Source organism: Phalacrocorax carbo, chromosome 12 (genome assembly GCF_963921805.1).
Source record: "Phalacrocorax carbo chromosome 12, bPhaCar2.1, whole genome shotgun sequence".
In the NCBI taxonomy this organism is placed as follows: domain Eukaryota; kingdom Metazoa; phylum Chordata; class Aves; order Suliformes; family Phalacrocoracidae; genus Phalacrocorax; species Phalacrocorax carbo.
Genome location: NC_087524.1, coordinates 655,700 through 683,545, shown reverse-complemented (window position 1 = coordinate 683,545; position 27,846 = coordinate 655,700). Strand labels below are relative to the sequence as shown.

General features: G+C 49.4%; 1 protein-coding gene and 1 long non-coding RNA gene across 6 annotated transcripts in view; one reads left to right on the top strand and one right to left on the bottom strand.

Annotated features, from left to right (window-relative positions):
* LOC135315456 (YLP motif-containing protein 1-like) overlaps positions 1-23,080 on the bottom strand; it is a 33,346-nt gene extending 10,266 nt beyond the window's left edge. Inside the window, exons 1-4 of one of the 4 annotated variants that reach the window (XM_064463642.1) lie at positions 22,533-23,080; positions 11,908-12,761; positions 3,716-3,877; positions 966-1,152 (exon numbers count right to left, since the gene is read on the bottom strand). In XM_064463642.1, coding sequence (XP_064319712.1) covers positions 966-1,152; positions 3,716-3,877; positions 11,908-12,761; positions 22,533-22,758 — 1,429 coding nt within the window. In that variant the 5' untranslated portion in view covers positions 22,759-23,080. The remainder of the gene's footprint in view (positions 1-965; positions 1,153-3,715; positions 3,878-11,907; positions 12,762-22,532) is intronic. The other 3 variants (XM_064463643.1, XM_064463644.1, XM_064463645.1) reach the window with 3 other exon arrangements.
* Positions 15,390-27,846, top strand: part of LOC135315457 (uncharacterized) — a 32,165-nt gene continuing 19,708 nt past the window's right edge. The window contains exons 1-2 of one of the 2 annotated variants that reach the window (XR_010374922.1): positions 15,390-15,537; positions 20,257-20,350. This is a non-coding gene — a long non-coding RNA (uncharacterized LOC135315457). Of the gene's footprint in view, positions 15,538-20,256; positions 20,351-21,428; positions 21,735-27,846 lie in introns of those variants that run through there. The other variant, XR_010374923.1, reaches the window with a different exon arrangement.

Sequence of the window (27,846 nt, the reverse complement as noted above, 5' to 3'; positions counted from 1 at the left end):
CTAGGATGACTTCTGGGCAGAGCTACCAGCAAGCTGCAACTCCAGATGAACCCTAAGGACTTAATGATGGGATGAGACCCCATGTGTCTTCATGCCACACTGCAGTAGAAAGAAGGTAAATGCTCCAGTCAAGTGTCTGACCGTGGCAGGACTTTCTAATGTCTTTCTCATGGTCTTATTTTCCTTCCAGGCCTGCTCTGAAACTGCCAGGAAAGAGCATTTCTGAGCCTCAGCACTAGAGATCCCAAAGGCCATTTGCGCTCTGATTCAATCCTGCTAGGAGGTTAGCTGATGTTCTGCATTTCACCTGGTATTAGAGCCAGGCTGAAGTCCAAGGTTTGAAATAAATTCATCAGCCTCGTTTAGTGGGCTGGTTCACATCTAACATTGGATCCAGACTTTTCAGCTGGCTTTGTCATCAGTAGGCTGAGCCCAGTCTTTCTCAGCCTTCTGGAAAAACTGGTCTCTGGATCCAAGCTTTGCAGCTGGGGCTTATTTCCACTCAGTCTATAGAATAAGTCATCCTCCAGGAATGTGTTCTGTGCCTGCTTGAGAGGGTAGGAGACTAAGAACAGGCATAAGGCTTTCCATCTTAGATCAAATACTACCTTGGCTGGGGGGGATTTTAAAGCCACATGGATGGGCTCCACTAATTGACCTATTCAAACATCCTAAGTTTCCAAAAGAGAGACCCATTTTATAACACATTTGTCCTAATCCTTGTAGCCACAGCTGCAGAGCAAAAAGTCCTGCTTCACACATGTGAAGCAGCAAGTGTTAACATCCTAGGTCTAGATAAAGCATTTTAAAAGGCATATCTTAGCTAGCTTTCCAGCTAATGTTTAGTTCCACTAACACCTTGCTCTGTTCCCATCTGTCTTTCCTAGGGAAAAGGAAGTTGTTGGTCAGTTTATTTTACCAACTGGTGGCAAGCAGAAGGGCAGGTTAGAGGTATTTCAACTCACCATGGCAGCTGCTCAGCTTTTCAGTGTTCACTCCTATTTCTGGGATGATGGAAAGATCGGAAGGGTTTCCAGTCTGAACCAAGAGGCTGTGAGGTCTGCTCCTCCCAGCAAAAAATGTCTTCATGTCTTGGTAGGAGTTGAGGAAGATGCTGGCAGCTCCACAGGAGCAATGCTGCAGAAGGTACTCCTACACCAGACAAAAAGAAAGCATGCCGACTCTCAGGCTGCAACGGCCCAAGGCAAGCAGGTGGTGCCATGGTACAGTCAAACTGCAAACATTCCAGCCCAGGGATGCCCAGCCTTGTCCTGAGACCCATCATAACCCAGACAAATTATTTAATTCTCCAAAGGGCTGAGCAGCCTGGAGTTGGCAATACAGATTTTTCATGGATTCTTTGGTGTTTAACTTAAATTGCCTGATACTCAGCATCTTTTGGGTTTGTTTCCCAGAAGGAATTGAATACAAGTTTCTAAACACAGAGCTGCTCAGCTAAAGCATTTGTGTAAACAAACAGATCCGTTATAACAGTAACTCGCATTTTAAGATAATGTTATTTGTTTTGGAATATGCACAGACAACATCTTGTATTTTTACCGATGGGATGCCATAGCTGACTTGCATGTTACCAGTCAGTCACTGTATGTGGTACTTCAGCTGGTGTATTTCTGCTGTAGCTGGTGTGGTGGGAAGGGGAGATTTTCTGCCTTGCACAAGCATCTTGCACAGGAGTTTAGGAGGGTAGGAAGCAAGGAAAGCCTTATCCAGCTGAAGTGGAAAGGGAACCAAACTGTTCATTGGTGTTGGAACCAGGACAGGACAACACTGGTTTAGCACCTCTGGAGACCCCCAAGCGATCGGCAGTTTTAATGCAACATCTCATCTGGATATGTTGTCACAGCAGCATGGCACTTTGCATTACTTATACCTTTGGGAGGTGCTTTGAAAATCTGATGAAAGATGCCGCTTTTGGCCCATGGCATTAAGGCAAAGGATGTGGCGTAACCATGTTCCCGTTGTGTCCCAGCATCAAAATGTCAGCAGTCTCTGTGGTAATGTCTGTAGAGCTACCAAGACCAGCATTGGGAACACTGGCTGTCTACAATTCTCATGACCAGTTCTTAATACCACACTAACCCATCTCTGCTCTGGGGGTTGTGTCTTCCCGAGCTGTGTCTGGGGCATGGAAACCTTTCCATGCTCATAGGGTGCATGGAAAATGAACGTGGTTTGGAAAGTAGCCTTAGGAGACACTCCAAAATGCGATGTGGACAGCAGCCTCCGCATCTCATGGCAAATGGGGGTACTAGTGTTCCTCTTCTACACATAGAGGGGCTGTGACTCTGAAGAGGAAAATGATGGAGAGCTGCTCAGATGTAGGACATGCAGGCACCGCAGAGGTACCCGGGAGAGAGCACCCAGTTTTGCAGAGCATGTTCCAAGTGCTGAATGTCACATCTGGGGGTCCAATTCCCTGCTGAGCAGTATGGGGCAAATGCAGCTGAGAAGGCACTGCTGAAAGATCTTGGAAAATACAAAAAGATCACAGTTTCAAGTATCTAAATGAAAGCACAATGCCTTTCATTTCAGTGGGAGCTGGGGAGGAGGGGGCACATATACCAGATGAGGTTTTGACCCTGAATTTGCAGCTTGGAAGAGTTACTTTGAGCAATGACTCACAGTTGTAAAGCTTCAGGAAATGTGCTAACAATTCCCAGGCTCTATGTAGGAGGCTGCATTCCTCTGAGCGTGAGAGATGGGTACATGGAAATGACGAGCTACTTGGCTCTGCAACCTGACTCACAACTTGGCTTTGGCTCTGAGGAGGAGTCAGTCACCTACTGCAGATCCAGTCCCAGCAGGTGGGAAAGCAGCACCGGGGGAGGAATGACGCTGTCGGGAGAATAAAAGACTTGCCACAGCATGGCTGGGAAGGAATAGCTGAGTGTGACAAACCCCTTCTGTTCCTTTGGGGAGTGATAAAATAAGTAGAAAGGGAGGGGAGGAAAGAAACTGGAAACCTGGCGTGATGGCCAAAGAAAAAGGACTGAGAAGCAGAGGTGGATTAGACCTGAACAAAATATGCAGGGACTAAAAAATGCTGTTTAGGAGGACACTAAAATGACTTGCAAATTTCAGTCAAATTCCTCAGATAGCTCTGGCTGATAAAAAAATGACAAATGGGAACACTGAGATATGTTTTATGTCAGAGATTCTTCATTTGGCAGCTCAGAAGCGTAGGAACGGAAAGAAAGCATGAGCTGGGTTAGGAGGACTACTGCTTCTCTTTTCCATTGTGTCTGTTTTGTGGGAAATTCTGGGATTTTGACAGTTTGAAACCAGAAGGAAAAGAGCGAGCTTTTAATTCAAAACACAATTGCTAAGGAGGTCCATGGAAATGTTTGTTTTGATAGCACTGACAGGGGCAGATGTGTTCTTGGGAAATTTTTGGCTGTAGAGCAGTAAAAGCTACTGAATTTGCGCTGGTCATCGTATGAGGTGAGAGGAATGCTTTTTAACTCAACAGAAGCAAGCACATCTGGGAAACAAAACTGAACAAGAAGAGAAACCCAAGCCCACTCTAAAGGCAATGGAGCCCACTGTGGTGGGTGAGGGCTCCCTGAAGACCAGAGCACCCAGCCCAGAGGGGTGTGTGTCAAGTAAATTAGCATCTTTCCTCACACAGGCTTGGAACTTTCCATCTGGGTCTTGAGTATGTAATTTAATGAAAGATACTATGGTGTCTGCTTACCTCTTTTATCTGGCTCATCTTCTGTTCTTTCTGCAAGCTGCATACTTGCTTTTGGAGACGCAGGTTGTGCTCCTGCAGCTGCCCAATCTTCTCAATCAGTTGGCAAATGTGTTCCAGGTATCCCAGACCAGATCCCAGGGCTTTGCTGTTACCTTGGTTCACCTGCAATGACAGTGCATCTTGGACCACAGAGTAACAGCAGAGCAATGCTTACTAGCAGCTGGGAGCCCAGCACACTGCTTACACTCGTGTGGGCTGTGGTAAAGCTACTCGAGCTTCCTCTTGCAAGGAGCTTTGGTTATAGCCAGATCTGAGCTACAGCATTGCTTGCTAGGAGCTCTTTTCTGGATTACTCGGCAAGATGCTCCATCAGAGGGACCCTTCTGACTGATCACAGGCTGACACAGAGGAAAACCTCATGACAGCCTGTTTCTGCTTCTACCTCCTAGGCTAATTTTTGTCTTTTACAGGCCACAGGACCCTTACAAATGTAGTTCTAGGGTATGGTACAGTTGGCTGGGTTAGTATGGCTCACTTAGCCCATAGCCCTCAGAACAAGTCACACGTATGGGTAGTGAGGCTGAGCTTGGCTCGTACCCAAAGGTACGTATCTGCAAGTTGCAGTGATCAGCTTCTTTATGACCAACCTGGGGGTACGTTTTGTCTGCCTTTGGCAATCTGCAACCATTATAGCACAGCTGAACTCAGACCCTCATCACTGGCGCATCAGTGAAAGGGACGTGTGCCTGAACCACGCTGCCAAAGTGAGAGTCTTCACTTCTGGATCTTTCCACAACAGAGATGATGATCCCACTGACGCTGGTCCTTAGCAAATCCCAGCTTACATCCCTGCTGCCAGTTTCTCAGCCATTAAGAGATGCCTGAAGAAAGTCTGCAGGACCAAGCTTGCTGCCTGGCTACGGCAGGATGTTCTGTACCACTGACCTCCCCACACCCAGGACCTCCAGGGCCTCCCTGCTGCTCAGCCAAGGGCAGTGCCGGCGACAGACACAGCCTGCGGCAAAGGAAAAGCAGTGGTGCTTCCCAGCCTTCTGCGCTGCTCCTTGCCGCCTCTGGCCCCAGGACTTCCCCGTGCACAGCAAGTATCCTCTCCTGCACCGCGAGCGGACTCTGCCAAACGTGCCGCTAACAAATACACGCAGGGGCTCACTTCCACCTTGGTGCTGGCTGCTGATGTGCATGGGATATCAGTAAGTAAAATAAGCCTCGATCTTTACAAAAGCAGTGCTCTAAGTTTATCTTACTTCAAAAAATAAGTTCCCTCTACAAAAGCAGGAAGCTTACTCTGTCTCCTTTCCCACAACAATCTACATTTTTGGGGAAATGCCAGCCTTGGGACTCTTCCTGTCTTTTCATTATGTCAGAAAGCTCATAGCGTGTTCAAAAATAATCAACATTAGAATTTACTTCTTTTTAAACAAATGATGATACAATGTTATTTATAAACAGGTATTATTATGTCCAGATGCTTTTGTGTCTGAGGTTGGGACAGAGGTCACATGAAATCATAAAAAATTGTGATGACTCCAAGCCAACCAGTCATTCACATTCATGATTTTTATGTTCCTCTCGGGCAGAGCCTGCAGAAGTGGTGGCAAGACAAAGGTTACTCAGCCATAAAAGTCCTTAGCAAGTCTGTGCAGTGGGAAGGGGCGCAGCCCCAGGACCCACAGGGAGACCAAAGCCCACGTGGCGCCTGCTGGAAAGAGCTTGACTCAAACACACTATGACTAAAATATCTGAAAACAGCTAGGGATTTTGGGGTGCCCAGCTTCAGAAGCATGATTTTCAGAAGGTGCATGAGTATTAGCTTCTGAAAATCTGGGGTTTTTTTTTTAAGCTGTCCCAAAATGGGTAATCAAAAGTTCCTTATTCTGCCTGAAATTGTAGGCTTTCTGCCACTCTGTACCATCTTTTTGCAAATTTAACAACTCTCCTTTCTTCCAGTTTTCTGTTGCAGTGACTGATCGCAAGTCTGTAGTGCCCTATGGAGACAGTGAGCCAAATCCAACCCCATTTACAGCTGTGGAAACACAAGGGAAGACTACAAGGGACAGAGGAGCTCTTGGAAAAGAGGATAAAGTAAAATATTTGGCTGTAACCTCAGGATTGGGGAGAGAGCGTGAAGCATTTGACTGTCACCTCCTTCAGGCAGGGAGCCTCTTTTTGTTCCAATATTTGTCCAGTGCTCAATACTCGAAGGTCCTGCTTTGTGTTTGCGGCTGCTGGTTTCATAGGGCAAAAAGGGCAGGGGAAGAGAAGATGGCCCTGATTTGCAGTGCTCTGTGCCTAGGTCTGAAGGTATGAAAGCAAAGTTATGTTTTGGGCAGGCATGGAGAAAATCTGCCTTTTAGCAAAAGTTAGAGAGAGCTGCCAGCTCCTGAGAAAAACACAGATTCCCCAAAAAATGAGAGGGAAAAGGTGTAGAGCAGTTGCTCCAGGTCTTGGGGCAAGGTGGATTTATTCCTGTGGAGGGCCTAAACCAGACTGAAGGTTGAACTCAATACGCTGGAGGCCCCTATTTCACAGCCATCCTTCAGAGGCTGCTCAGGGCAGGCATTTTGGGCTAATTAATGGGAAATTAATTTGCATTTTATTGAGGTGATCCCAGCAAGTGCAAATGAGCAAAAGGCAAATCAGGCAGAGCCTGCCCATCCCTGCCGGGCCAGACACCTCTGGTCAGCATGCAAGGGTAAAAGCTTTTAAGGAGGATGCTTCACCTTGCTTTCCCTGCCACAGGCCCATTAGCATCAGGACTGTGCAGATATGGCAGACATTCAATACAGAAGATTTGTGTAATTTAGCTGGTTGCCCCCAAAACAATTGCTCAGAGAAGGCCTCTCTAGGGACCCTTCCAGGACCTTCTTTTCTAGACTGGAAGTACCTAAACAGCCCTGTCTTCTGGTCATGCCAAGTGCAGCACAGAACCCGCTCTGTCACATTATGGTCTAAATATCTCCCTCTCAGCACCTGTGAGAGACTGTTATGGTAACGGTGGAGGGTGAGCAACCACAGGAAAACTGCAAACATTTTCCAGGATGAGTCTCTTCCAGTCTGTCCTCCCAGCTGAAGCTTCCTAAAACATTCACCTAACGGGACTGACATTTTTCCCATTTCCTACATGGGGACTGTCAAACAGTATTGGAACAAAAGCCGTGTGCCCATTTTTGAGCTGATGAAACCTATGAAGAAGGAAAGCGATCTTGTCTACTTTTCTGAAGGTGAAGATGCAGAGGATCAGACAAGCATAATTTATGAATCAGATGGTTCAAGTTGCACTACAGAAGTAATGACATAATCATAGAATGGTTTGGGTTGGAAAAGACCTTTAAGATCACAGAGTTCCAACCCTCATGCCACGGGCAGGGACACCTTCCATGAGAAGGTTGCTCAGAGCCCTGTCCAACCTGGCCTTGAACAAACACTTCCAGGGATGGGGCACCCACAGCTTCTCTGGGCAACCTGTGCCAGCGCCTCACCGCCCTCATAGTGAAGAATCTCTTCCTTATATCTAACGTAAATCTACCCTCTTTCAGTTTAAAGCCATTACCCCATGTCCTATCCCTTCATGCCCTTGTAAAAGGTCCCTCTTGAGCTTTCTCACAGGCCCCCTTCAGGTACTGAAGGATGCTACAAGGTCTCCCCTTCTCCAGGCTGAACAACCCCCACGCTCTCGGCCTGTCTTCACAGGAGAGGTGCACCAATCCCAACTGACTTGCTCGAACAGGTCCATGTCCTTACGCCGGGGGCCGCAGAGCTGGAGGCAGCACTCCGTGTGGCGTCTCATGAGACTGGAACAGCGGGGGAGAATCGCCTCCCTTGACCTGCTGGTCACATTTCTTTTGTTGCAGCTCAGGAGATGGTTGGCTTTCTGGGCTGTGAGCACGTATTGCTGGGTCATGTTGAGCTTCCCATCAACCAACAGAACGTATAAATAGGTGCCAGATTTTGCTTTCAGGTACATCAGCCTGAGGCAGCCCCTCAGCTGGAAGAAAAGTAATCCAAGGCTCTCAGCTATACGCTGCCGAGTTACTCCCATTACGGTTTTGACCCTGCAGAGTTAAGGTGCACTACATTGACTTTATACCCATGTAACTAAAAAAGAGAGCTCTGCCCTGGTGAGTGCTCACCTGACTAAGTTTTGGGGACAGATTTTTCAGTACATGTAGCCCTGCTTAGCTGGTAATATCACATTTGTGCTGGTCCACAGATTTCTTAGGAAGCTTAAAAATACAGGATCAGAATCTGCCCTGGGAACTTTGGCTTATAAAGCCCTCCAGTCAATATTTTGGCTATAAATAGTCTATATTTGACTACCAATATAAAGGCCTCCAGTCAGTATTTTGACTGAAAAATCGCATTTTTTCCCTCTGAAGCCACCAGAGTGGCAGAGGTGGGAGCCAATCCCTCCGTTTCTGTGCACGTGTAACAGCGTGCTCGCTGCAGCAGCTGAGCACTATAAGGGTTTGCAGTTCACTGGGAGTTGCAAAAAAGACAATTGTTTTCAAGCCTCTTGTCTAATGAGTTATCCTCAAAATCTGCATTTCTGATCAGCTAATCAGCACTTTGTCCTGCCTCACTTCAGCCATTATCTGTTACTTTGAGGCGTGCGATGGGCTCGTCTTCAGCTGGGCTCAAGCAAAGTGCCCCGGGCTGGACCTGGCAGCAGGAGCCACAGCTGACGGGCAGGACTAACCTTGCAGGCAAAGCTGCTCTTCATTCGGACAAGAGCTCGCTGATGTTTCTTGCAGTGACTTAGGGTTCTGCACTTCATACGATGCTCTTCGCTTTTTCTTGTGGATAGTTTTGAGTTATCCCATGCTCCATCCTCCCATAAGTCCCTCACTGCCTGCTTCTGCTGCATTAGCACGGCCGGTGTGGAGGCTGTGTGGTTACTGCACCACAGCCAAGGAACGCAACTACAAACCTTCCATCATAGGCTTGGAGCAACTGATTAGTGACGCCACAGGCTGAGCGGGAAGCATTTGTCACTGGAAGCTGACAGCACCAAAAGGCTTGTGAAAAACAGGAAAGAGAGGGATCGTGCTGTAGGTTTCTGACAGCTCCACCCTGCTGTCCAGGAGGGGCTGTGCTTGCTGATAGCATCTGGTTTCCTCCATGCAGCACGCACAGGCTATGCCTGAACCGTACCTCTCTTTGCAGAGAAGTGTTTTGACTGCTTTGGCCCAGGATAATTAGCACGGTGTGAATAATGGGTTTTTTTTTCATTTAATGACGACAATGCTCCCACCCTCTCTCTTCTTCTAAGGGTATGGGCTGACTTGAGACATAAACTTTATAGAGTGTGAGGAAGTGTTTGCAAAGCAAAAGCATCAAACGCTATGTATCTTCAAACTGACCCCAAACATTTAATTTGGCTTAAAAGGAAATGCTTTTATTTAGCCTTCAAAGTTCTTTCACTTGTTGTTTGACAGCTTCCACTTTCTTTCATCTTCCTAAATGTAGGCAGATTTCAAAATAACGACAATTCAAAACAAAAGATCAGAACGCTTTGTTTAAGAAATGCCAGACTGAAATGATTTGATGTATATTTTCAGCCAAAGGCATTCACCAAATGAACCCAAACAGTCAAACCATTTGGGCATTTCCAGTCTCTCTTTTTCAGCATTCTCCTTCCTGTTCTCTTGGCAGTGGCCTCGGCAGTGACGGAGGCTGGGAGGACATCAAGGCACGTCCTCACCCAGCACAGGAACCCTCGCTCGGCTGCAGCGCGCCGGCAGCCACAGTGCTGTCGCCTTTGCCGCCGCCAGCTGGGCCGGGGAGCCGCAACTGGTACGTGAAAGCTGTATTCCCAAAACCAGCAACAGAACTGAGGAAGTTGGTCACCTATAATTAAATAATGCTTCACCTGGCATTAAATAGAGGTGCAAAAGTGCTTATACTGGCTTGTAGCAACACGAATTTAAGGCAGCAGGAATGGATTCCATGGAACAATTTGCTTTGCCGTGTTCTTTGCCAAGCAGAGTGGCTATAGTCTGGGGCCGGCTATCTTTCAGACAACACTGAATGCATTTCCAGGGTATCTGAGTCCCTGAGACGACCTCAGAGCAGACAGGAGATTGGCTCCTAAGTACCATGTTGTGTTTTGGACAGGTTACAGGCAAAGGTGAAAACCCCAGAGTAAGCCTGGAGCAGAGCCTCAGCTGGGGTGAACCAAGATGCGTACGTCAGGTGTACGGGCAGATTATCATCTGGACATCCTTTCTGAGTGGGTCTCGCTCTGTCCTGCCTCTGCTGAAGGAAGCGAGGACGGGCCAACCTTCTGCAGGTCTGGCGAAGGCAGGTGTCTCTGCGCTGCAGGAGGCTGTCCCCGGGCGCCGAGGCACCCAGCACAGCAGCAGCCGCAGGGCTGCGCAGCAGCCGTGGGCGCTTCTTGCCCCGGTCTGCTTGGGTGCTACCTGGCAGCCCAGAAGTTTGAAGAGCGCTGCTTTTGAGATACAGCAGCCTGGAGGTACTCTGTGAAGAGGGGCAAACTTCCTCAGCATCCAGGTCACAGCTGTATATAGCTTGAAAAATAAACAAAGAAAAGTGCTCTGGGGCACGGAGCTTTAGCACTCGGCCAGTGAGGATATTAAAAAGGAGTGGAGATAAGCCACCAAGAGCTTAATTTCCTCTTCAGCTTCTTTCTAATTTAGTCTCGTTTATTTAAATGCTCTGCTTTGGGAAACTGAGGCTCCATTTCACAAAGGATTTAAAGGAATTTCACGGGCAGCCAGAGCTGTCGGACAAGACCAAGCTGGCTGCAAACCCTCCGGAGTGCAACAGATAACTTAGGTAACGTTTTATAAAGTCTCCCTGTGGTCAAACCCTCCTGCTCCAGTCCCTTTTTGAACTCTCTGCCAAAAGGACAGGTCGCTGACTGTTTCGGAACCATACAAAATAGACATCTTGTCTTCTGCCATGTGTGGGGCAGCTCTGGGGAGGAAGAAACTGCTCGGATGGATTGTATGTTGCTTGTACTGCCTTGAAATGCAATATTAATGGAGATGGGCCATCTCTGACCTTCCTCACTGCTCAGGAAGGTTCGGCATGCTGGAGAGGAAGGCCATTGCCTGGTGGTTCCGGGCCCGGGCAGAGAGGTCATGGCGAAATTATACACACATCACGTGTGACTTGGGTTCCTCCCACCTGTCTCCTGTTCTAATTCATCCCTATTACTGCAATGAACGCCCCGAAAAAAACCCCACCTTTATGCACCACTTCATGTTTTTGGTGTGTCTATGTGACCCTCTTCACCTAACCTGCCCTTCTCCTTGCCCTTTGCTCTTGGGGCTCCTTGGTCTGTCTCTGCCAAGAATCAGCTCCCCAGTTAGTTCTCTTTTTTTGCCGGTTCTTGGAAGCCACCGCAGCAGGCAGGCAAGGCAGTAATCTGCCTGCAGGTGGGCAGCACAGGGCTTCAGGGGAAGCACTGGGGGGGGCGCGTGCCAGCATCTGCTACGGGAGAAGGTGCACAGAAGGGCTTTTTTAGTCCTGTCAGTGGCACAGTGGGAAGGCACAAGGGGGAAAAAAGCGGGGTCTGGAGTGGGACAAGCTGCTGAAATCATGTCTTTGCAGTTTGGTCCATCACAGCTGTGCTGGCAAGTTAAAATGGGATCCTCATCTCCAGGCCAACAAAAATTTGTATTTGTTCATTAGCTCCCTGCTCCCTCATTATTTGAGAGAGCTGGCTCAGTAGGACAGGATGGGCCTGGACAGGAACGAACTACCCCTTAGACAAGTTCCTTCCAAATTTCGGCACCCCAACAGCAGTCCAGCTGTTCCCGGGAACAGGAATAACATGACCTTGAAAAAGAAACTATGTTCCGATCCCCATCCCATGTGATCAGAGGATGATGACTAACTTCACAATCTTCACTTTAAGACCAGACTCAAGTCCATTCTCTAATCTAGGGCTTTTTGAAATAGCAGATCTGCATGAGCCATTAGTCATCCTTCCCCAGACCCAATATATGTCAATTACTTCGGAATTTCACTGCTGTGAAAAGAGCTCTTAAAAATCAGTTACCATGATTTGCTGCTTACGACAGTTTCAGGGGAGATTTTCCAACTCAATCAGATGTGTCCTAGTTCATGACAAACAACAGGACTTGAACCCTGACTGAGGTATTTGGACAGGCCTGGCTCTGAGGCTCAGCTTAGGTATTACTTACCTCACTCAGTCTACAGCATTCATCCATGTATTCATCCAGACTGTCACTTGTGGGGTACTTCTTCAGCTGATGTCCACAGAGCTGAAGGTCTTGCATGCTACCAAACTTCTCTGGGAAACTGTCGGCAACTGTCTTTTGCTCTTCTATGGGACCTGGGGCGGGAAGAGTGCTTTCCCTGGGAAGTTCCCTCTCTGGGGTAGGTTCCTTTTCCAGAGACTGCCTTTTGCTCTGGTCAAAATGTTCATCAGGACTTTCTTCCTGAGGGACATTGAAGTCTTCAGGGGAAGCTGTAGGGCCCTGCACAGCATCTGCCTCCTGGCTGAAGTACTCGGCTTGCTTTTCGCTCTCTGGCTCTTGGTGGCTGGCTTCTCTGGCACGCTCTGGACATGTTCTCATTATCAGATGGTCAATTTCTGGAGAAGAAGAGGTGCTGAGCACACCTGAGTCACAAAATGAGTCTCTGCTGTGAAGCACAAAGCTCTTCTCTGAACCCGTAGGCGTTGATGGAGAATTAGCCCCACTTGGCAATTCAACCCCCGAATCCTCGGATTCAAATTTGGAGAATCTGTGAAGGCGGCACTTGGACTCAAAAGCGCTGAGGTCGGGCAGTGTGGCTACATAGTCTGTGCTTGCCAGGGCATCTACGTAGTCTGGATCTGCCGGTGCGGCTGCTGCACTCGGACTTCCCTGGCAGTCCGGGGGGAGGCTGGCGCTGGGGAGATGGGACCCTTCTGTGCAGGCTGTGTCAGCCGGAGCCTCTGGGATTAAACCTGGGTTTTGAATTCCTTCATTGCTCAGTATCTTCATATGGGTTAGCACGACTTTGTCCTCAGCTGGTGGGCTCTTCTTACCTGCTTAAAAGAGAACAAGTAGGAGGTCACAAGAGGCAACAAAACACCGTGTAGAGCGCATCCCCTGAGGGCTGTGAAATGTAAAACTGTCTATAGTAAGCTGGTAGAGGGGGGCACCCCTAATTTGTTTTTCTTGAGCTATATACGAAGCTTTCTTGTAGGCTTTGCTACAACAGAGTTGTTGTGTTTCGTAGATCCGGCATCCTTCAGGGGGAGTCATAAATGCACACAGGGTTCTGATTTAGTAGATAGGTAGAAAACAACACATGTAGCCAGGTAACTTTTTAGTGATTACGGGCACACAGACATAGAGAAGTGTATGTTCTTTCAGCACGACAGACATAAATTAAGGCTAAAATATTTCCTCTGATTAAGTGTATTCTGAACCAGCAGAAAAAAGGGTAAAACCAAATCTGTCTTTCTGTAGACTGAAGTGAATTTGGGATTGCAACAAGCAATTTGCAAACCGATCGGTATTCTCTGCAGCATTCTCTGCCACACACAGGTGACGAAAAGCAAGTACTGATAGGAAAAGCAAACGAGGCACTGTAGATCTTTGCACTCCCTCTAGGGTTTTAGGTATGAAGTAATTTCTTTAAATGAACTCTTACCTTCTTTGTGAAGGGAAAGGATATGGAGGCGGGCTTTGTTCATGAGCTTTTTGCACATGGACAAAGACGACTTGTTTTCACATAACAACTATTTCACACGGTAATGTGGTAGAACAGTCTCTAGATGAAAGGTTGATCTACAGGAGTTGTAGATCTGCCCCCAGGTTTTCTTACTGTTTTCCTGTATCTAACATTTCACAGTGCAGACTTCTGGTTCACATTGTGATGCAAGCCAGCGTGAAAGCTCTGCACCGGCCCTTTAGCAAACTGTAAATCTCAGCTCCATAGCTATCTGTTCATGGATTTGGGACCAGGAATTGCTGCAGTACAAAACTTCAGTTTCTCTGGTACCCTTTCTCTTATTAGTGCCTGACCTAGAGCACCTCAGAGGGCTACAATGCATACACTTTTCAGGATATCTTACTTCCTACTTCATTTCCATTCATTCCCCTCTCTTACTTCCTTCCTTTTTGCCTGACATCAAACCAGCAGCTGCTTCACAAACTCACTCCTGGTAATGTAACCACCCCTTCCCTAAGTAGGCAGAGAAGCCTGGAACCCCTCCCTAGTGGTCGAGTGGGGAGAGCTCTACCGTGCAGCCCTCCTACACAGTAACCCAAACCCCCCCCGTTTCAGAAAGAACCTGTTTTCCAGCCTTCCCTCCTCCAGCTTGCTTTCTGCAATGTCCACAGACAAGGGAGACTTTTGCTCATTAAGGCCAAGCTAGCTATTACATGAATAATTCTCTATTTTATTTCAATTCCTTCTATTTGACCGTGAGACTTTCCTGGGATAGCACTGAAACATGCCCTTTACTGTCCATAGGCAGCCATAAGTTTAATATTTTACACTGGATTTTCAAAAGGGCTGTCAGTGATAAATAATCCCATCTGATGGACTTACTTGGGCAGGTAGTGCTTACAGCATTGCTGCACTTTCTTTTTAAGAAAAAAATCATACAGCTATCACTCTTACCAGAAATTACTATATGCAATGGTAGTCCCTTCCCACAGACTCTGATTGCTGACACTTATTAATCATGCATTGCTTTCCTTTGGAGATTCTCTCAGTGCCTTTCAATCTGCCCCTTTTTTTCTCGCTCAACCGGTTTCACCCTGGCCTACATAAATATTTCTTTGTCTGAAATCAGAAGCAGCATATTAAAATGAGGTCTTGCTGCTTACAGAAGGAGATGTCAGATGCTTTAATTCATATTTTTTATGACTACAAAAGCTACAATGTGTACCAGAAAGTTTGGCTAGGGTAGAAAAAAGTTAAAAAGGAGATGAAATCTCTGACCCCCTGTGTGAGGGACCCCTCGATGCCAACAGCTCCAGCGCTGGGAAAGGTCTGGGCTGTGGACAACACGGTCTTTTGCTCTCCCCATCCTGTGGTCACTAGCAACACGCAACGGTTTCACAATTTCTTGTTTATCTGTTCTAGACTGCAAACCACTGGTCTCGGCACTGGCAGGTCCTAGTAACCACAGTGTTTAGGCATTTCTGATTTATCCCTCCAACTCCTTGTGATGATGCAAAACATTATCACCTCCCCATCTCAAGTTCAGAATGGATGCAAAGGATGGCAGGATTTTGCAATGCACTTGGGCATCTCGTTCTCATTCATTCGGTGACACTTTCCCGTGGTCAACAAGGTCATCTGTGGTACAGTAGAGAGATCTCTCATGGTTAAGGAGGTGGCCTGAAACTCAAGTTTTTCTTGCTGCGCCTCACTGAGGGAATAGTCTCTTCTTCCTTTCTGTTAACCGGGTTATGAAAACTAAACCATGGGGCTTCCAACAAGCAGATTGTTTCTGCTACAGATCTTGAAAGAGACACACAAAAATGCTCAGTTCTTTCAAGCACATTGCCAGCAAACACCAGAATGGTGCAATTAAAGCTCAGCTGTGCAGTCCCAAACAAAAAATAAAAAAGTGAGCCAGACCCTCAGCTGCTATAAATTAGCTCATTACCAGGGCCCCTAAAGAGTTGGGTCGGTTAATTCTGGCTGAGGGCTTGGCCTGTAAGTGCTTTGTGCAAGAACACTGGGGACCTGGAGCAGAGCAGGCTGCCTGGTGCCGGAGGGAGCGTGCGGCACGGGCCCAGCGCGGCGCCTTCTGAAGGGAGGCGCGAAGACCTTCAGAGAACCGAACAGCAGCATTAAGGCTGGTAAGATGTGTTTACTTGTGCTGGAAGCCAGCCAGGTTTGACACTGCTGCTCCTGGGAAATCGGCCAAGATTTTGTTGTTGTTTTTTGTTTCCTTTCCCCTGGATTGGTTTTTCCACACCCCTTCTGGGGTGGGGGTAAGGTACCAAGAGATGCCGCTTTCAGGCAGCTGGCTGGGACTCTGGTATGGCAGCAGGGGAGGGTATGGAGTTGTGTGTGTGTGGGCTTAGCAATCTGTATAGTTTCCTGCAGCATCTTTGGCAACGTGTGCTCAGGCCAAACGCTGTCTCAGGTTAATTTGTGCTACTTGCCTAGCAGACCTCTCAAAGGGTTATATGGCTCTGTAATCAGACTAGAGCTAAACAGGGTTCCCTGGGCTGTGCCATAAGCCTGTAACTGCCGGTGACTGGTTATGTGTAACCCTGGGCGAGCTGCTGGAGTTGTGTCTCTACAGTTGGAGACTTAAGACGGCTTCCCATCTCATGGGGAGGCGGTAACAGTGAACTAGCTAATATCTGAAGGCGATTAGTAGGGAGCGACGGGAATTTATGTGTCCCAGCTAAGTCTCTAGAACTTTGCTTTGCTTCGTCTCCAAACTGCTTTCTAGGATACTTCTCTGCTGGCAGTTAGCAAGGCCGAGCAGAGAGGCTCGAATCCTCGAGAGGTGAGTACTCTCCGATCAGCTGCTGTCCCAAGGCTTTCATTTCCTTGGAGTTTTAAGTCCAAGTGTATTTTTCCTGTTACATAATAACTAGCAGCTGCCAGGGCACAGCCTAGTGAATTAATGTACAGATTTCTGACCCGGGGAAAGAGGGTGGATATCTAAATGTGGAATTGCTTTCAAGCAGTTTCTTTATCCCAAGTAAAGTTGCATGCAGGCAACTTACAGGCAAACTTACAACTGCCCAGGCAAAACTCTCAGGCATTCCCAGTCCTAATTCCTGCAAATCCTTTCTAGTAAACCAAGCCAAAGTCTGTATTCCGATCCCTGTGCTCCAAAGCCTTGAAACCCAGGACCAGTTTTTAAATTTTTGCATCTACGCCTGTCGCTCACAGCCACGTTTCACTGGCAATTCCTTCAGCGCAAGCCCTGTTAGGCTCTGCTACATTCCTGAGAGGGGTCCTTGGCCTCTGATGCGCTGACTCAAGTGTCAGCGCATGATCTGATGCACGTGGCTAACGGAAGCCCTGATGGTGGGAAGGGGCCAGGCTGGCAGTGGGACGAGTGCAGCTGGTGGCAGTACAGGGCTATACCGTAAGTGCTGCCCTGTGCTGCTCTCCTCCCCTCTGGTGTGTGCCCACTCATCTTCTCAAAACGTTCATCCCGATTTGTAGGCTGCTTGGCACGGGGAGAGTCTCTGTTAAACATGTGCACAGCAACTGGCACAACTGGAGCCAAATCTTTGCTCGCTGCATCTGCTGCTGTGTTACAAATGACAGCAGTGTTAGAGCCATCGCAGCCCTCTGCTTGTCTCCAGAGCTGCCGCAAGGTTCATGCGCACAGTGAACACGTCCGCGGTGGGCAGTGCTGGCAGGGTGGCGGTCCCAGGCAGAGGCACGAGGTGAGCGGTCCAGAGATGCTCAGAGTGCCTATTCCTCTCCCCACTCCTGTCTGCCGCAAGACTTGCAACACCCTCTAGATTTAAGTCTGTAAGACCAGTAGTTTCCAGCTGTAGCGTGTCACAGGAGCAAAGCACCGGAAACAAAGGGCATCACCAATGACCTGGGTTGCTGGAGTAGCAGGGATTTCGCACAGCTGCCCTGCAAAGGAAGACCAAAGTCCAACCCCATCATTCCTACTGCTGCTCTTAGCCCTGAGCACAGGAGCAAGATCACAGAATCCCAGACTGGTGGGGGCTGGAAGGGACCCCTGGAGCTCACCCCATCCCACCCCTGCTTGAGCAGGCACACCCAGAGCAGGGGCACAGGGCCGCGTCCAGGCGGGGGGTGAATGTCTCCAGGGAAGGGACCCCACAGCCTCTCTGGGCAGCCTGTGCCCCTGCTCTGGCACCCTCACAGGGAAGGGGTTTGTCCTCATGTTCAGGGGGAACTTCCCGTGTTCCAGCTTGTGCCCGTGGCCCCTTAGCCTGGCGTTGGGCACCACTGAAAAGAGCCCGGCCCCATCGTCCTGACACCCACTGTTTAGATATTTATAGGTATTGATGAGACCCCCCCTCAGCCTTCTCTTCTCCAGGCTGAACAAGCCCAGGTCTCTCGGCCTTTCCTCACGAGGGAGATGCTCCAGCCCCTGATCATCCTGGTGGCTCTCCCCTGGCCTTGCTCCAGCAGTTCCACATCCTTCTTACGCATGTGAAGCCCCAGAAAACGTTTTTCAGCGTCCCGCAGAGGACCGCGCAGCCTGCCTAGTAACTCCTCTCTAGCTCCAGCTGTGCCAAGGATTAAATCCTGTGCCATGCACACAGGTTCTATGACAGGGCTGCGGCCTCCAAATAACAGACTAAGAAATGTTCATCAGCTTTTGAAGAATCATTAGGCAGCAGCGACTAGTGAGCTGGAGACAAACTCGTGACCTAGAAATGAAAGGCTGCCTCTCCCATTCAGTCCTTGCATTCCCTCATTTTCCTTCCTTCCTTTCCAAAAAGTCTCCCTTTAGTCCTCTCGCTGTGACCCGTTCTCTGAGGCTGCTGGCAGCACAGCTCGGGGGTATTGGGGTATTTCCCTTTCACTGCAAAGAGGGGAACTCTTTTTTTTTTTTTTTTTCTCACCGGCGGTGAGGTCTCGATTTCCCAGCATTTACAAGACAAGGGATCACTTCCTTTCTGAAACAATAGGCATTTTTTGCTGCTGACTCTTCTCCACTATGGGCCATGGGGTCGGGCTGGGTGGTGGGGCTGTGCTGGCACCTCCTTCTCAGCGCTAGCCCATGAGCTGGCCCCCACGCCGAGCACGCAGGAGCTGCGTTACTTTCCTAGCTAGATAATGGCTGTCCCTTGCATAGCCCTGTGGGCACAGGGAGTCCTTGCATGGCCAGAACCCCAGTACTTAGAGGAACTGGATTACTCTTATGCTGACAAAAAAAAAAAAAAAGGAAAAAAACTAGAACAAAACAACCCAACAAACAGTGCCCACCCAGAAAAACCCAGCGACTGCTACCGATTAACCCTCTAGGAGGGAAGCCTGTCTCCACAGAGCGTCACCATGGACTGCCATGGGGTGAGGGTCTCCCCGCTTCCCGGCGCTGTACAGGCCTGTTGATGCCAGTCCTGGCGATGGCATGGCTGCTGCGCGGCACCAAGCTTCTGCCTTCCCAGCACCTTCCAAGCAAGGCTAGTCATGAGCATGCTGCTGTATCTTGGGCTGCCCAGTCTGAGCAAGGGCTTCTCCTAAACAATTATGGCAATCGTGAGCCTAGGAATTTCTATGGGGAGCTTATGGAAAGGTCTTGTGTCTTCAGTGTGCCAATTACAACCTCTGTCTACAACAGCCGAAATTTGTCAAGGCTTGAAAAATCACTGTCATAGAAATTCTTTTTTTTTTTTACTGGAATTGTGACTGAAAAATTCATGTTTGCAGAGGAACATGCTCCCATGTGGTAACTTTGCATGATAGACCCAACTCTCAAAATTTCAATTTATCCAACTAGGGAACTGAAATGCATGTGGATTTCATGGGAGTATATATACAATTTGATTTGCTTGGAATGTCAAATGCAGAGCTGAGATCTCTGACAGTCCTTGAACAATAAGCACAAAGTTCCTGGTTCATTTGGCTCCAGGGTGTTCTCCAGTCTCTCTATTGTTTAAGTGCGCAAAGTTCCTCCAGATGATAGTTTGGTAATATAATGTGGCCAGAAATGTTACAGATCCACCATAGCTGCAGCTGCTAACGATAAATCCATATAAAATAGATACTGAGAGAAAGATAACAGGGTTCAAGAACTCTGACTGAAGAGGCATTCATTGCTTTAATACATGTATTTCAGAAAAGATAATTATAGCTCTTTTCAGGCATTTGAGGAGATTGATTGTTTACTGATGGATATAGTTGGGTGAACTAAAGAGGAAATGGATTGCCAAGTAGAGGCCACTTGACATTTTTACAGCTTGCTTCTAGTCATTCCAAGTGACCTGTGAAGTTTTTGCAACAGAGCGACAGGTCTGATAGATTAGTGGCCTCTGGCAGAGAAAGTCCCGGGGCACTGCAGCTCCCCAGAGACCACCTGGTTTATCGCAGCTGCTTCTGTAGGCTGGCAGTCACTAGTTTTTAGACCAACACTTGACCTTGTGCCAGCTAAAGAGCCTCTCCCACTTGTTACTGCATTTACCCTGCAAATTATTTTTTGGATGTACAGGCCAGTGGGAAACCCAGGCAAGGATAACTTTGGTGCACAAGGATCTATCTGTGCCCAAGTCCTCCCTGCTCTGCAACATAACCGCCCGTGGGGTGGGGGAGGCTCAGCCCCCACAGTCACCTACGGTGCTTATTTGTGAGAATTTGTCAGGGAGATGACAGCTCTCACCAAGCACCTGCAAATCCTTCTCCTTGGAAATTCCTGTGTGCTCTTTCGTGGGAAAAGTTCAAAACTTTAAATAAATGAAATGGTGCTTTCATGAGCAGCCCTGTATAATAGTAAAACATTATTTGGCACACAGCTCGCTAATGCGTCTGAGCAGAAAATGAAAACAATGGAAACAAATATACCACACCTTGGCAAAAACTGTCTAATTTAGGAGATCTTTCCTTGCCCATCTGATTTGCAGGCTGCTTCATATCGCAAGGGAGTATTCAGCCAGAAACGAACTAGGACACAGGAGGCCCTTTACAAGGATGGAACTTGCCCCCCAGGGATGACAGGTATGTAGTAATTCAGGTTTTATTGCCTATAATAAGCTTGGATAAACAACTGTCCAATAGCCCCACAGACCAAAGCCATTAGACCCTGTGCTTCAACTGAAGCCAAAGAAACTCATGAATCGTATCAGAACAGTCGCTTTTAACCCATTCTTCATGTGCAATCATTGCTGTCCCTAGGCAAAACCCCAGAGAGCCTCTCAAATGAGGTAGCAGTGGGCAGGTGTAACCATACCCTTTGGTATGTCTGAAATCTTTCATGGCTGCAAGGACAGTGGTGACAATTTTGGGGTTTGTTGCTCTTGCTGGGGCCACACAAGGACCTTGGTGAGATGAGGAGGAGGAGGAGGTGGTGATGCAGGGCTCTGTAGCTGCAGTACAAACAACTTGCTGATACAAGAGGTCCTGCCACCCTGATACTTCTGCACTAACTGCCCTCCACCCCGCCCAAGGAGGCAGGGAAGATCCAGCCTATACCCCTCTTACTGAGCTGCCACTTTTTTTAAAAAAAAAAAACAAAACACACACCCCAAAAACAACAACCAAAAAAACCCAAGAACAAAAACCTCACAAACAAAAAAAGTTTTGTTTGGTTTATATTGTTTATCTTAAGCTGCATTTGAAGACGCAACTTTAAAGTCCCTGCCGCAAAGCGTGCAAGAAACAGCATATCCTTGGCTCTTTCTGCGTAGAGATGGGGTCCAAACCAGAACACAAAATAATATCCGGTGCTTCTTTCCAGCCGAGGTGATTAGGGAGTGCTGTCCCTGTTCCTTATTTGGAGAAAGTCTAGCTGAATCTCTCTTATTTCTCAGTGCTCTGTGGGATAAGTGTGTTCCCCCACCAAAGTTCCTTACGCCACCTATGCCTACTGCTGTGTCTGGGTGATGAGGAAGAACATGTGGAAGAGCAACCTTCCTTTCCCCTCTTAACCCTGCCTGGAGGCTTGCACCATATAGCCTGGGGGAAACAAGTTCATGGTCAAATTACATCCAGCAGGGTAAAAAAAAAAAAGCTGTTTCCACCATTCTGTAAAAGGGCATCTCTTCAAACACTCTCCACCTCTTGTGGTGATGAGTGCTCTTGCAGCAGCACTGCTCAAGAGCCCTTTGTGTCGTTGGGTAAAAATGCAGTCTGCAGACCAAACCCAAGCAGAGAACATGCTTCCGCAGCCTTTGCTAGCGCAGTGCCCAGCAGTTACCCGCTGGGGCACCTCGGAGGCTGCAGCTCCCGCAGCGCTGAGTCGCCGCCCCAGAGCGGGAGCGCTGGGAAGCGCAATCCCAGCAGCGAGTGCCGGAGCAGATGCCCACGGACGCGGCAGCTCTGGTGACTCCAGAGGAGCTGCGTGTGCTGCAGCAGCCTGAGGAGGCAGTTCAGCATACACACGGTAGGTCCAGGAGGAAGAACCACTCCAACAAACGTCTTCACCATCCTGCTGTCGCCCAGCGCAATAGGCTTAGCCTGAGGCAAACCCTGTCCGTAGCTACCTCCGTGCCCAGCAAACAGCTGAGTGCAGTCATTAATGGAGACAGAAACTGCAGTTCTCTTACAGCTGGCACAAGCCAAGCTGAAGGGTAAAGGGGGATGCTAAGGGGATTGGGCTACCTGGGGGTTGTGATCTCAAAGCCTGCCGCACGGGAATAAAACATACCAGACACATTGTCCCTGCAAAAAGGCTGCCTGGGACCACGTCGTTCGTTCTGAGAACAGACTCAGAAGGTTAGAAGTGATCTGCTGCACGTCCACAGCTGCCTTCCGTGCCTGGGTCACCTCATCTGCACAGAGCAGGAGGAAGGAAATAGAAAGCTCTAAAACTCGGGCGAATCCCTGTTGGATGGGGATGTCCCAGCCGAGAAAGCGGTCCGATATCCCTTGTCGGCGCGGTGAGGGGCTGACGGCAGCCCCCACCTGCCTCCCGTGAGTCCCGAGCCCGCTCGGGCCCGACCCCGCTTCCCCGCCCGCTGATCCCACCGTCGGCAGTCGCCATCCTTCACGCAGGGACCGCCCGGAGCCGCAGCGCTCCCGCCCCTCCCGCTCTGCGGTCCCAAACCGTTCCGCGCGTACAAATGCAAAAGAAACCCGTTTTAAGAGGAAAACAGATCGATTCCTAAAGCGCGATCGTTTCCCACCCCCCCGCCAGAGCCGGGCCAGGAGGTGGCCGGAGGGGGGGTTATGGCAACCTTACCTGGGTGGGGGCAGAGGCAGCCGGAGAGCAGGGAGCGCAGCATGGGGCCGGCGCGGTGCGGTGCGGGGCGCGGGGAGGGCTGCGCCCGCCCTAAGTACCGCCAAGGGGGAGGAGGGGGCGGCGGGCTCGGGGCGGCGAGCGGCGGCCCCCGGCTGGCCCCGGGGCGGCGGGACTCACCTCTCCTCCCAGTCGCTCCCAGGGCGAAGCTCCGGTGCCAGCTGAACATCCCGGCAGCGGCCGCCCTCAGGGGCGGGCGGGGGACGGGGACGCCACCGCCGCCGGCCCTCCCCGGACCGCTGCGGGACCCCCGGCGGGCGAGCGGGGCGCGGGCCGGGGCATGGCGGGGGCTGGCGAGCGGCGGGCGGGCGGCCAGCAGCGACTTATAAAGGGAGCAGCCCAGAGGAATGCATCTCCTTCGGCTGATAAGCCGAGATGACTGGAGGAGTTCGAACTACCTTTGCAACCCCCGGAGGAGAGAGGGGGAGAGAGGAAAAAGGGGACGGGAGAGAAGAAAAAGAAAAATATTTCAGCACTTGCATAATGTCAATAAACAACCCCCTTCTCGAGTGGCAGGAAAGGAAAGGCTGGAATGTTTTGGGTGGGGTGGGGAGGGGAGAGAGTAGAGTGGGTTTGGGTGCTGGTTTTTTCTTTTCAGTTTTTTTTTTTTTTCTTTCTCTATTTAAAACGTGTGTTGTGTGTTCGTAATGCAAAACTCTGCCTTTGTGGTAGCTGGGGCTGCAGGCTGTGGGTAAGAGGGGTGAGGGGGAGGTGGCAGGACTGGCCCGAATGCGTGCTCCCACGGGCAGGTGTGTGGGGCCACCCCACTGGAGTGAACTTTAAGCATGCAGACCAGGCGGGAAGAGCTCTGGCATGCCCTGGACATAGCTGCGCTCACCGGAGTGCTGCCTTGGGAATCATGTAGGAGATTACTCCTAGGCTAGGTTTAAGCAATACAAGCTCCCTAGAACCAACAGCCCCATAACCTATATAGGGTCTCTGCTTGCTAAGAGAGCACCAGCCACTGCATCACGCTCCCATCCAGACTTCTGCTGACTCCAGCACTGTGAGGAGAAAATGTTCTGCTCCACTGGTTAAACCAGCCTAGTTCTGTGGACTTCAGCCATCGACAGGATCAGGGCCCCAGGGAGACCACAGAGAGCCAGCGGATGCTACAGCCCTGCTACAATTGCCATGAGAAAGCCAGGCAGGAGGGGAGACCCAGTCCAGCTGCCCCCTTGCTCTGCTCCCCCAGGTGCCGGTCCTCCTGTGCATCTGCAACAAACACCACGGGTCAGGTATCAACTGAGGTTAATTGACTTTTTACTGTAGCAGTCACTGGAGTTTGCTGATTGGCACCAGCCACAATTTAAAGACAGGATATTTAATTGCCTCCTTTCCCCCACTACATCGCTCTTGTGTTTAGTTATTAGTCCCAAACTCATGTCATCCAACAGAAGGGATCCTTCTCCTCCCTGGGCTGGGAGATTCATTATACCGCTCCCCCTTTTGCCTCCCACCGCAGTGGGATGGGGTGTTTGTGGGCTGCACCCAATTTCCTTGCAGCACTCCAGGCACTCGTTGCACACCAGCACCTGCTCCTGTTTTTCTGCGAAAGCCAAAGAGGGCTGTGTCCTGGGCTGGTGCGAAGGCAAGGCTATAAACTCTGTCAGGGAAGGAGGTCGCTCTTTCTTGCACTGACGCAGTCCCAGGCCGTGGAGATGTGCACCGCTGTGGGGACTGCGCTGTGGTCTGCACACAACGTGCTGCCATGCTCTACCCACGCTACCAGCCCGCGCTCCCCGTCTCAGCTCCCAGCTTCAGTGGGCAGAGTTAAATTATTAGCGCAGTGGAAGGGTAATTTACAGGTGCCTTAGCATGACTTCAGTAGCGCTGTTCGCAGCCAGAGGAATTTTAGGGACAAAGTAATACCCTCTCACCTCCAGATCTGCTGTCCATATACCATTGCACACTCCTGTCTTCCTGCCATAGAGCTCCATTGTTTTGTACACTGCTGAACACGCTCCCAAGCTATCCAGGGGCTTATTTTTTAAATAACTAGTTTGGAGAAGGAACAAAAGCTACTGTGCTGATGTCTTTATATAGCTGCAACTCAGAGTGCACCGAAATGTCTTTACTTTGCAGTGAGCAAAATGTTTGATGCCATCAGAAAGCTAGGTTCCTAAGGAGAGTCCCAAGCTGGGTGTTCCTAAGCTCAGTTTACCCCCTTCTGTTCAACAAATGCTTGGGATCAACAGAAATGACCGTGTTACCAAAATATAATTAAAAAAAGAACCCAGTGACAGTAAGCTTTTTGAACAAGAATAAAACATCCGCTGGAACGCACACAAGCCAAGTGCGCCAGCCCTGAGCTAGGGCAAAACATGGAAGGAAAATGGCTGGCAATGAGCACAGATTTTAATGCTCCAGGTACTCTTACAAGAGGGTGTGTGTATGTAACTGATAATTAATATTGGAAGTACCCTGTGTTGGCACACTATGTGACAGTATTCAGAGACTAGAGGGCCCCACAAAGCTGTGGTTAGGTGTTGTACATGGTTATTTTTGTCTACACTTGAAAAGTTTTAGTAGCATAACTGTGTTTTATGTATTTTTTCAACTTGGGTTTATTTGCTATATTAGCGTCAGAAAGTTTTACACCTGAATACCTTAGCACTGGATCAGGAAAAAGCAATAGCATGCTTAAGATTTTTATTCTAGTATAAATGCATCTACCTGAAGGGAGATTTTACCATTTTGTGGTTGTATTATTAACAGCAGTGGAACCTTCCAAAAGGAGGACAGCATCAAAAACAGCCCAAAAGCAAGAATTTAATGTGATGTCTGGTTTTGGTGTCCAAACTTGAAGAAAGTGTGAAAAAGGGAATCTGGTTATTAATGTGCTTTTGTCTAAACCTTGTGAACACCCTGGACATGGGAAAGGTCATATCCCCTCTATACAGAAATACATTGAGCCCCTTTGCTACTGTACTCCAGCAAGAAAGGAAAGATGCTCCTATCCTGCAGCTCCATCCCTTGTCTGGCAGCAAGAGTATTGCTACGTCTCACCATTTAATTGGGCATTTTAAGACAGGCTGGCTCCTTTTCACAGAATCCCAGGTCGGAAGGAACCTCAGGGATCTTCTAGTCCAACCTTTCTAGAAAGGGCACAGGCTAGACAGCACCCTGTCCAGATGACTCGTGAGGGTGTCCAACGTGGCCAAGGCAACCCTTTCCCTGGGGAGATTATTCCAGTGGTGACTGTCCTCACTGTGAAAAATGTCCCTCTCGTGTCCAGTCGGAATCTCCCCAAGAGCAACTTGTGTCCCTCCCCCCTTGTCCTCTCCATGGGACTCCGTGTAAAAAGGGAGTCTCCATCTTCTTTGTAGCTGCCCCCTAAGTACTGGTACATGGGGGTGAGATCCCCTCTGAGCCTCCTTTTCTCAAGGCTGAACAAACCCAGCTCTCCCAGCCTGTCCTTGTATGGCAGCTTCCCAGTCCTCTGATCATCCTGGTGGCCCCTCTCTGGGCCCCTTCCAGCCTGGCCACATCCTTTTTGTATAGCGGGGACCAGAACTGCACACAGGACTCCAGGTGTGGCCTGGCAAGCGCTGAGTAGAGCGCGATGATGACTTCTTTCTCTCTGCTGGTGATGCCCTTTTTGATGCAACCCAGCATCCTGTTGGCCTTCTTGGCCGCAGCAGCCACTGTTCGCTCATGTTGAGCTTCCCCCCACCAGGACCCCCAGGTGCCTTTCCACAGAGCTGCTCTCCAGCCAGGTGGATCCCAGTCTGTGCTGCACTCCCGGATTATGTTTTCCCAGGTGCATGACCTTACACTTCTCCTTGTTGAACTTCATAAGGTTCTTGCTGGCCCACTCCTCCAGCCTATCCAGATCCTCCTGCAGAGCAGCTCTCCCTTCTGGAGTGTCTACTTCCCCACTCAGTTTGGTGTCATCTGCAAACTTCATCAGGCTACACTTGATCCCGTTCTCCAGATCACTTATGAAGATGTTGAATAACATTGGGCCCAATATCGATGCCTGGGGGACCCCACTCGTGACAGGTTGCCAGTTTGAGAAAGAGCTACTTACCACCACCCTTTGGGTGCGGCCTGTCAGCCTGTTCCCCACCCACTGCACAGACCACTTGTCTGGGCCATAACACATTGATTTCTCCAGGAGGTGGCCGTGGGGAACCGTATCAAAGGCCTTGGAGAAGTCCAGGTACACGATGTCCACCGCCCGCCCCATGTCAACCAGGCAAGTCACTTTGTCGTAGAAGGCCACCAGACTGGTCAAGTATGATCTGCCCTTAGTGAAGCCATGTTGGCTTTAACCAATCACATGCTTCATTTGACTTGTGGTGGCCCTCAGGAGGATTCATTCCATACCTTTCCTAGGGATTGACGTAAGGCTGATGGGCCTATAGTTACCCGGATCCTCCCTCGAGCCCTTCTTGTAGATAGGGGTAACATTTGCCTTCCTCCAGTCCTCTGGGACATCCCTCATTCTCCATGACTTCTCAAAGATTATGGAGAGTGGCCTCGCAATGACATCAGTCAGCTCTCAACACCCTCGGTGGATGGCGTCAGGGCCCATTGATTTGTGGGGGTCAAGCTCCTGTAATAATTCACGTACTAACTCTTCCTTCACTGATGGTGGGTTGGTGTTTGGATCAACCGGGAATTTCATTCCCAAAGCCTGGGACCCAACAGTGCTGGGAAAGACAGAGGTGAAGAAAGTGTTGGGGACCTCTGCCTTTTCGGCATCGTTGGTGACTGACTCTCCTATTCTGTTTAACAGTGGGCCTGTGTTTTCCTTCTGTTTCTGCTTGTGGTTGACATACCTGAAGAAACCTTTCTTGTTATTTTTGACATCTACGGCCAGTTTCAATTCGAGCTGGGCTTTTGCTTTTCTAACTGCATCTCTGCACCCTCTGGCAATGCCCTTGTAGCTCTCAGCGGATAATCCTCCACATCTCCATCTCTGGTATGCTTCCCTTTTGGATTTGAGTAGACCCAGGAGGTCATGGTTGAGCCAAGGGGGCTTCTTGCTCCTCTTACTTCCCTTTCCTTTGTAGGGGATAAACTGGGTTTGTGCGTCCAAGAGAGAGTTCTTGAAGAACTCCCAGCACGCGCTAGCGCCTTTATCTTCCATGGAAGCATCCCATGGAATCCCTCCCAACTGAGCCCTGAATGAGCTGAAGTTAGTTCTTCTAAAATCCAGAACCCTTGTCTTAGAGCTGACCTTCAGCACGCTCAGCAGGATCCCCAACTCCACAATATTGTGGTCACTGCAGCCAAGGCTATCACTAAC